This window comes from Phocoena phocoena, chromosome 20 (genome assembly GCF_963924675.1).
Source record: "Phocoena phocoena chromosome 20, mPhoPho1.1, whole genome shotgun sequence".
NCBI classification, from domain to species: domain Eukaryota; kingdom Metazoa; phylum Chordata; class Mammalia; order Artiodactyla; family Phocoenidae; genus Phocoena; species Phocoena phocoena.
Window position 1 is genome coordinate 4,443,910 of NC_089238.1, and position 10,948 is coordinate 4,454,857.

Genomic DNA, 10,948 nt, shown 5'->3' on the forward strand with positions numbered 1-10,948 from the left:
AAGAGAAATTAAGGAAATGCTCATATTTACCATTGCAACAAAAAGAATAAAATACAGGAGATTGATTCAAAATGGTGGAGTAGAAGGACATGCTCTCCCTCTATCAAGAACACCAGAATCACAACTAACTGCTGAACAATCATCGACAGGAAGACACTGGAACTCACCAAAAAAGATACCCCACAGGCAAAGACAAAGGAGAAGCCACAATGAGATGGTACACGAGGCGCTGTCACAATAAAATCAAAACCCATAACTGCTGGGTGGGTGACTCACAAACTGGAGAACACTTATACTACAGAAGTCCACCCACTGGAGTGAAGATTCTGAGCCCCACGTCAGGCTTCCCAACCTGGGGGTCTGGCAACAGGAGGAAGAATTCCTAGGGAATCAGACTTTGAAGGCTAGTAGGATTTGATTACAGGACTTTGGCAGCACTGGGGGAAACAGAGACTCCACACTTGGAGGGCACACACAAAGTAGTGTGCACATCGGGACACAGGGGAAGGAGCAGTGACCCCAGGGGTGACTGAACCAACCTACCTGCTAGTGTTGGAGGGTCTCCTGCAGCTGTGGTTCACCAAAGGACAAGGACACTGGCAACAGAAGTTCTGGGAAGTACTTCTTGGGCGTGAGCCCTCCCAGAGTCTGCCATTAGCTCCACCAAAGAGCCCGGGTAGGCTCCAGTGTTGGGTCGCCTCAGGCCAAACAACCAACAGGGAGGGAATCCAGCCCCACCCATCAGCGGACAAGCAGATTAAAGTTTTACCCAGCTCTGCTCACCAGAGGAACAGCCAGCTCTACCCACCAAGAGTGCCTCCAATTAGGAAACTTCCACAACCCTCTTAGATAGCCTCATCCACGAGAGGGCAGACAGCAGAAGGAAGAAGAACTACAATCCTGCAGCCTGGGGAACAAAAAACCACATTCACAAAAAGACAGACAAGATGAAAAGGCAGAGGGCTATGTACCAGATGAAGGAACAAAATAAAACCCCAGAAAAACAACTAAATGAAATGGAGGTAGAGAATCTTCCAGAAAAAGAATTCAGTATAATGATAGTGAAGATGATCCAGGATCTTGGGGAAAGAATGGAGGCAAAGATTGAGAAGATGCAAGAAATATTTAACAAAGATCTAGAAGAATTAAAAAACAAACAAACAGAGATGAACAATATAATAGCTGAAATGAAAAATACACTAGAAGGAATCAATAGCAGAATAACTGAGGCAGAAGAACGGATAAGTGACCTGGAAGACACATTGGTGGAATTCACTGCTGCAGAACAGAATAAAAAAAAAAAGAATGAAAAGAGCTGAAGACAGCCTAAGAGACCTCTGGGACAACATTAAACGCAACAACATTCGCATTATAGGGGTCCCAGAAGGAGAACAGAGAGAGAAAGGACCAGAGAAAACATGTGAGAAGATTGTAGTCGAAAACTTCCTTAACATGGGAGAGGAAATAGCCACCGAAGTCCAGGAAGTGCAGAGAGTCCCATACCGGATAAACCCAAGGAGAAACATGCCAAGACACATAGTAATCAAATTGGCAAAATTAAAGACAAAGAAAAATTATTGAAAGCAGCAAGGGAAAAATGACAAATAACATACAAGAGAACTCTGATAAGGTTAACAGCTGATTTCTCAGCAGAAGCTCTACAAGCCAGAAGGGACTGGCATGATGTACTTAAAGTGATGAAAGGGAAGAACCTACAACCAAGATTACTCTACCTGGCAAGGATCTCATTCAGATTCGATGGAGAAATCAAAAGCTTTACAGACAAGAAAAAGCTAACAGAATTCAGCACCACCAAACCAGCTCTACAACAAATGCTAAAGAAACTTTGCTAAGTGGGAAACACAAGAAAAGAAAAGGACCTCCAAAAACAAACCCAAAACAATTAAGAAAATGGTCATAGGAACATACATACCAATAATTACCTTAAACGTGAATGGATTAAATGCTCCAACCAAAAGACACAGGCTTGCTGTTGGATACAAGAACAAGACCCATCTATATACTGTCTACAAGAGACCCACTTCAGACCTAGGGACACATACAGACTGAAAGTAAGGGGATGGAAAAAGATACTCCATGCAAATGGAAATCAAAAGAAAGCTGGTGTAGCAATATTCAGATAAAACAGACTTTAAAATAAAGAATGTTACAAGAGACAGGGAAGGACACTACATAATGATCAAGGGATCAATCCAAGAAGAAGATATAACAATTATAAATATATATGCACCCAACATAGGAGCACCTCAATACATAAGGCAACTGCTAAAAGCTATAAAAGAGGAAATCGACAGTAACACAGTGATAGTGGGGGGCTTTAACACTTCACTTACACCAATGGACAGATCATCCAAACAGAAAATTAATAAGGACAAACAAGCTTTAAATGACACAACAGACTAGATAGATTTAATCGATATTTATAGGACATTCCATCCCAAAACAGCAGATAACACTTTCTTCTCAAGTGAGCACAGAGCATTCTCCATGATAGATCACATCTTGGGTCAAAAATCAAGCCTCAGTAAATTTAAGAAAATTGAAATCATATCAAGCATCTTTTCTGACCACAATGCTATGAGATAAGAAATCAATTACAGGGGAAAAAACGTTAAAAACACAAACACATGGAGGCTAAACAATACGTTACTAAATAACCAAGAGATCACTGAAGAAATCAAAGAGGAAACCAAAAAATACCTAGACACAAATGACAATGAAAACACTACCATCCAAAACCTATGGGATGCAGCAAAAGCAATTTTAAGAGGGAAGTTTATAGCAATCCAATCCTTCCTCAAGAAACATCTCAAATAAACAATGTAACCTTACACCTATAGGAACTAGAGAAAGAAGAACAAACAAAACCCAAAGTTACTAGATGGAAAGAACTCATAAAGAGCAGAGCAGAAATAAATGAAATAGAAACAGAGAAAACAATAGCAAAGATCAATAAAACGAAAAGCTGGTTCTTTGAGAAGATAAACAAAATTGATAAACCATTAGCCAGACTCATCAAGAAAAAGAGGGAGAGGACTCAAATCAATAAAATTAGAAATGAAAAGGAGAAGTTACAACAGACACTGCAGAAATACAAAGCATCCTGAGACTACTACAAGCAACTCTATTCCGATAAAATGGACAACCTGGAAGAAATGGACAAATTCTTAGAAAGGTATAACCTTCCAAGAGTGAACCAGGAAGAAACAGAAAATATGAACAGACCAATCACAAGTAATGAAATTGAAACTGTGATTAAAAATCTTCCATTAAAAAAAATCCAGGACCAGATGGCTTCACAGGTGAATTCTATCAAACATTTAGAGAAGAATTAACGATACTTCTCAAAATCTTCCAAAAAATTGCAGAGGAAGGAACACTCTCAAACTCATTCTATGAGGCCACCATCACCCTGATACCAAAACCAGACAAATATACTACAAAAAAAGAAAATTACAAACCAGTATCACTCATGAATACAAATGTAAAAATCCTCAACAAAATACTAGCAAACAGAATCCAACACCACATTAAAAGGATCATACACCATGATCAAGTGGGATTTACCCCAGAGATGCAAGGGTTGTTCAATATAAGCAAATCAATCAATGTGATACACCATCTTAACAAATTGAATAAGAAAAACCATATGATCATCTCAGTAGATGCAGAAAAAGCTTTTGACAAAATTCAACACCCACTTATGATAAAAACTCTCCAGAAAGTGTGCATAGAGGGAACCTACCTCCACATAGTAAAGGCCATATATGACAAACCCATAGCAAACATCACTCTCAATGGTGAAAAACTGAAAGCATTTCCTCTAAGATCAGGAACAAGACAAGGATGTCCACTCTCACTGCTATTATTCAACATAGTTTTGGAAGCCCTAGCCATGGCAATCAGAGAAGAAAAAGAAATAAAAGGAATAAAAATTGGAAAAGAAGTAAAATTGTCACTATTTGCAGATGACATGATACTATACATAGAGAATCCTAAAGATGCCACCAGAAAACTTCTAGAGCTAATCAATGAATTTGGTAAAGTTGCATGATACAAAATTAATGCACAGAAATCTCTTGCATTCCTATATACTAATGATGAAAAATCTGAAAGAGAAATTAAGGACACACTCCCATTTACCACTGCAACAAAAAGAATAAAATACCTAGGAATAAACCCAACTAGGGAGACAAAACACCTGAATGCAGAAATCTATGACACTGATGAAAGCAATTAAAGATGATACCAACAGATGGCGAGATATACCATGTTCTTGGATTGGAAGAATCAATATTGTGAAAATGACTATACAACCCAAAGCAATCTACAGATTCAATGCAATCCCTATCAAATTACCAATGGCATTTTTTACAGAACTAGAACAAAAAATCTTAAAATTGGTATGGAGACACAAAACACCCCGAATAGCCAAAGCAGTCTTGAGGGGAAAAAAATGGAGCTGGAGGAATCACACTCCCTAATGTCAGACTATACTACAAAGCTACAGTAATCAAGACAATGTGGTACTGGCACAAAAACAGAAACATAGATCAATGGAACAAGATAGAAAGCCCAGAGATAAACCCATGCACCTATGGTCAACTAATCTATGACAAAGGAGGCAAGGATATAAAATGCAGAAAAGACAGTCTCTTCAGCAAGTTGTGCTGGGAAAACTGGACAGCTACTTGTAAAAGAATGAAATTAGAACACTCCCTAACACCATACACAAAAATAAACTCAAAATGGATTAGAGACCTAAATGTAAAACTGGGCAGTATAAAACTCTTAGAGGAAAGCATAGGAAGAACACTCTTTGACATAAATGACAGCAAGATCTATTTTGATCCACCTCCCAGAGTAATGGAAATAAAAACAAAAAAATCGGACCTAATGAAACTTAAAAGCTTTTGCACAGCAAAGGAAACAATAAACAAGATGAAAAGACAACCCTCAGAATGGGAGAAAATGTTTGCAAATGAATCATCAGACTAAGGACTAACCTCCAAATTATATAAACAGCTCATGCAGCTCAATATTAAAAAAATAACAACCCAATCCAAAAACGGGCAGAAGACCTAAATAGACATTTCTCCAAAGAAGACACAGATGGCCAAGAAGCACATGAAAAGCTGCTCAACTTCACTGATTATTAGGGAAATGCAAATCAAAATTACAATGAGGTATCACCTTACACCAGTTAGAATGGGCATCATCAGAAAATCTACAAACAACAAATGCTGGAGAGGGTGTGGAAAAAAGGGAACCCTCTTGCACTGTTGGTAGCAATGTAAACTGATACAGCCACTATACAGAACAGTATGGAGGTTCCTTAAAAGACTAAAAATAGAATTACCATATGATCCAGCAATCACACTCCTGGGCATATACCCAGAGAAAACCATAATTCCAAAAGACACATGCACCCCAATGTTCATTGCAGCACTATTTACAATAGCCGGGTCATGGAAGCAACCTAAATGTCCATCAAAAGACGAATGGATAAAGAAGATGTGGTACATATATACAATGGAATATTACTTAGCCATAAAAAGGAACGAAGTTGAGTCATTTGTTGAGATGTGGATGGATCTAGAAACTGTCATACAGAGTGAAGTAAGTCAGAAAGAGAAAAACAAATATTTTAAGTTAATGCATATATGTGGAATCTAGAAAAATGGTACAGGTGAACTGCAAGAGGGAAGAGATATGGAGACATATGTTTATGTATAACTGATTCACTGTGTTATAAAGCAGAAAATAACATACCATTGTAAAGCAATTATAGTTCAATAAAGATGTTACAGAAAAAAGAAAGACCAAAAAAAAAAAAAAGGATTTATACAGCAGAAACTAACACAACATTGTAAAGTAATTACACTCCAATAAAGATATATTTTTTAAAAAGATATATATAAAAAATACCACAAGATTAGTTAACTTTACAGAAAAAAACAACAAAAAACCAGTATGGCACTGGCACATAAACAGAAATATAGATCAATGGAACAGGATAGAAAACCCAGAGATAAACCCACGAACATATGGTCACCTTATCTATGATAAAGAAGGCAAGAATATACAATGGAGAAAAGACAGCCTCTTCAATAAGTGGTGCTGGGAAAACTGGACAGCTACGTGTAAAAGAATGAAATTAGAACACTCCCTTACACCATACACAAAAATAAACTCAAAATAGATTAGAGATCTAAATGTAAGGCAAGATACTATAAAACTCTTAGAGGAAAAACATAGGCAGAACACTCTATGACATAAATCACAGCAAGATCCTTTTTGACCCACCTCCTAGAGAAATGGAAATAAAATCAAAAATAAACAAATGGGACCTAATGAAACTTCAAAGCTTTTGCACAGCAAAGGAAACCATAAACAAGACCAAAAGACAACCCTCAGAATGGGAGAAAATATTTGTAAACAAAGCAGCTGACAAAGGATTAATCTCCAAAATATACAAGCAGCTCATGCAGCTCAGTATCATAAAAACAAACAACACAATCCAAAAATGGGTAGAAGACCTAAACAGACATTTCTCCAAAGAAGATATACAGATTGCCAACAAATACATGAAAGGATGCTCAACATCACTAATCATTAGAGAAATGCAAATCAAAACTACAATGAGGTATCACCTCACACCAGTCAGAATGGCCATCATCAAAAAATCTACAAACAACAAATGCTGGAGCGGGTGTGGAGAAAAGGGAGCCCTCTTGCACTGTTGGTGGGAATGTAAATTGACATAGCCACTATGGAGAACAGTATGGAGGTTCCTCAAAAAACTAAAAAGAGAACTACCATATGACCCAGCAATCCCACTACTGGGCATATACCCTGAGAAAACCATAATTCAAAAAGAGGCATGTACCACAATGTTTATTGCAGTCTATTTACAATAGCCAGGACATGGAAGCAACCTAAGTGTCCATCGACAGATGAATGGATAAAGATGTGGCACATATATACAATGGAATTTTACTCATCCATTAAAAGAAACGAAATTGAGTTACTTGTAATGAGGTGGATGGACCTAGAGACTGTCATACAGAGTGAAGTAAGTCAGAAAGAAAAACAAATACCGGATGTTAACACATATATATGGAATCTGAAAAAAAGAATGGTTCTGAAGAACCTAGCGGCAGGACGGGAATAAAGATGCAGATGTAGAGAATGGACTTGAGGACACGGGGAAGGGGAAGCTGGGATGAAGGGAGAGAATGGCATGGACTTATATACACTACCAAATGTAAAATAGATAGCTAGTGGGAAGCAGCTGCATAGCACAGGGAGATCATCTCGGGGCTTTGTGTCCACCTAGAGGGATGGTATAGGGAGGGTGGGAGGGAGATGCAAGAGGGAGGAGATATTGGGATATATGTATATCTATAGCTGATTCACTTTGTTATACAGCAGAAACTAACACAATTGTAACGCAATTATATTCCAATAAAGATGTTAAAAATATTTTTAAAAACTTATCCTTTAGCAGCAATATCATGGTTTAATTTTGGTAAACTACCAATGATACTTCTGTATAATCCTCATTATAGCCATCAAAATGTCCCTGCAGTTACAAAAGGGAGGGAGCAATACAAGAAGCAAATTGTGGAAAACGTAATCTCAAATTATATGAGATATAAATCCAAGAGGAAAAGGGATTACTAGAGACGTCATCCCACTGTGTTACCAGATAGTTTGTTACTGTCTTTTACTGACAACTTTAAATAAGGTGGGAGAGGCTAATGTTGGTTGTGGGGTCACACTGCATTAATTAACAAGTTTCACACATTAAAAACCATTCAGTTTTATTAACATATATGAAGTTCACACATAGTCTAAATAAAGCCTTTCAAAATCAACTGTATGATCCTGGAACAAAATACAGATTACAAGAATTCAAAAGCATTCTTGTTCTTCTGATATGATCTTAGAATTGTGATTTCTGTGGTTTACAAAACTGAGACTAATCATTTAGTGAACATGAAAGGACATTAATTTTATGACCTTTTACTAAAGCCTTACCTATACTTTTCTTGTATATCTGTGAAGATGTCTTTATTTCAACCATGTCAACTAATGTTCATGACTTCTATTACTATTATGACAATACACTAAGACTTTAAAAAACTGCAGTTTTTTATCCGTAAAAAGCAAGTGGCACAACTATTTAAAATTTAGAATGATCCTCCATATACTTTAATATGAAGATGATTCCCTGAATATTTATCTAATGTCACATCTACGATGGTTTTAAATCAATGACAAGCAGTAACTCCATTTAGATTTTCATTGTACATTTTACATTTCAGGATTCTTAGTCTTCCATGGAAAAGTAGATATAAGTGATTCACACCTAATATAGAAGGGCTTCTCTATTTTTAATGCAGCAACAGTCAAAACCATGAGTTCACATACATACTAGAAATAAAAGCATCGCATGTCATAATTTGAGTTATGTTAATTTTTGTTTTCAAGTAATCTCAAATAATGTCACTATAAATAAGGACACGATGTTAATAATTATACCTGAGCAATCATCCATTCCCTTGATGATCCATACTAACAAATAATTTTTCAAAGTGTTTTAATTTTGGATTATTTTCTATAATGTTCTCATTTAGACTAATACCAGAAAACAGTTATTGACTGAATGCTATCTACTATGACTTATGTGGTATTTATTTGCATTTGATTTTTTATTAAAATCTTTCTTACGTCTTTCATGTCATTAAACTTTCTTTCCAGTTTGAACTTTTTGGTGTTTTCAAATGTGTATATTTAGGACTAATGTCTTTCATCACTTACTACACTTGTAGGGTCTCTCTCCTGCATGCACTCTCTGATGTTGAGGGAGGTGACAGCTCTGGTTAAAAGTTTTGCCATATTTGGCAAAAAACTTTGCCACATTTCTCCGCTTATGAATTATCTGGTGTTGAGTAAGATTTGAGCAATGGGTAAAGGTTTTACAACATACTTTACATGTGTATGGTTCCTCCCCAGTATGAATTCTCTGATGTTGATTAAGAACTGAGCATTGGGTAAAGGCTTTGCCACATTCTTTACATTTGTAATGCTTCCCTCCAGTATGGAGTTTCCTATGTCTATTTAGAGTTAATAATTGATTATAGACTTTCCCACATTTATTACACTTGTAATGTTCTTTCCTAGTGTAACTACCCTGATGTTGAGTAAGTTTTGAAGACTGGTTAAGAACTCTACCACATTCACTAAATGTGTAATTCTTCTCTCCAATATGGATAGTCTCATGGGTAATAAGACCTGAGTTTTGACAAAGGACATTACTACATTCATTCCTTATATAATGGTTCTCTGAAAATTGAGTTCTCTGATGTTTCATAAGATTTGAGTCTTGGTCAATGGCATTCCCAGTTTCAATGCATGGATATCCTCCAGTTCTATTACAAACACTCTCATAATTATTGAACATAGGGCTTTTGCTTAAGGTGTCACTCATTTGATTACACATGTAATGTTGTTCCACATTATCTCTACTATGATACCTCCTGAAGGATGATGGTTGGATAAAGACTCTCCCATTATTATCAACATTACAGAGTTCAGAACAGGGAGAAAATGTTTGTTGGTTAAAGAATAATGAACCCTTGGTAAGGGACCTCTCAAATTGATCATATTGGGATATTCGTTCTTCATTTTTAAACCTCTGGTTTTCACACATGTTTGAATAAATGTTTAGTCCAAGCCTATATTCATAATGATCTGAATGATTATTTGCAGCATAGGGTAGATGACTTTCCATAGTTTTCAAATTTCCTTTCAGAGAATATGGATTTTTTTAAAAAAAATAATGTGGGTCTTTGCTTTCAAAAATGTATTTTTTTGCAAATATTATTGTAAAATAGACTTTTTCCCCAATTGGACTTACATCCTTGATTTCTTTTCAGAGTAATATTTTCAACATGGGTAAATGTCAAAATTTGTTTATGTCCATAATAATATCCTTTCAACACTTCACATTCTCCCTTACATTCCCAGTCTTTTATTAAATATAAATTTCCAAGGTGACAGCTTTCTTACTTTCCCAGCAGCACTTTTTTGGAATAAATGTTCTATGCATGGCTTCTTTGGCAACAAACCCTGAGTGTCATGAGAAGTATAGCTGAAAGATATCAAATAGCAAATTATCCCACTTACTACTTTGAGTGAATATACTTTACAATTTTAAATAAACTTGACAAACCCTTACCTAGATGAATATAAGAGAGAAGACGTAAGTAAAATCAGAAGTAGAAAGAGACATTATAAATAATACCATAAAACTAAAAGTAATTACAAGACACTGCTATGAACAATATTACACCAACAAATTGGACATTTTGAAAAAGAGAGATTGAATTTCTAGAAAGATACAACCTACTCAGACTTTATCACGAAGGGATTTTAAAAACCCACAACAAAAGTACAACTAGTAAATAGGAGAAAAAAGTAGTTTTAAGAATCTGTGAAGCAGATAAATTACCTGGATGATTCCAGCAACATTTCAAGAAAATGTAACACCAATTCTCCACAAACGTTTCCAAAGTTTAAAGAGAAATTATCAAAACAGTTTCTGTGAGTCCAGGGTTACCACATATCAAAGCCAAACAAAGACAGTCCAAATTATTTTTTTAAAAAAACCCTACAAACCAATATCTGTGATGAATACAGCTACAGAGCCTTCAATAAAATACTATCAAGCTACATTATAAAGGACATTAATATAATTCTATGCCATGGGGACTTCCCTGGTGGTCCAGTGGCTAAGACTCTGCGCTCCCAGTGCAGGGGGTACGGGTTCAATCCCAGGTCAGGGAACTAGATCTCACATGCCACAACTAAGAGTTAGCATGCCACAACTAAAAGATCCCGCACCCCGCAACTAAAAGAT

At 36.2% G+C, this 10,948-nt stretch overlaps 1 protein-coding gene across 1 annotated transcript; it reads right to left on the bottom strand.

Moving 5' to 3' along the window:
• Positions 1–8,839: 8,839 nt before the first annotated feature.
• Positions 8,840–10,321, bottom strand: LOC136140933 (zinc finger protein 677-like). The gene is given in 4 exon segments (XM_065899075.1): positions 8,840–9,834; positions 9,926–10,115; positions 10,117–10,174; positions 10,287–10,321. Coding segments are annotated over 4 exon segments (1,278 nt in total).
• Positions 10,322–10,948: the final 627 nt, after the last annotated feature.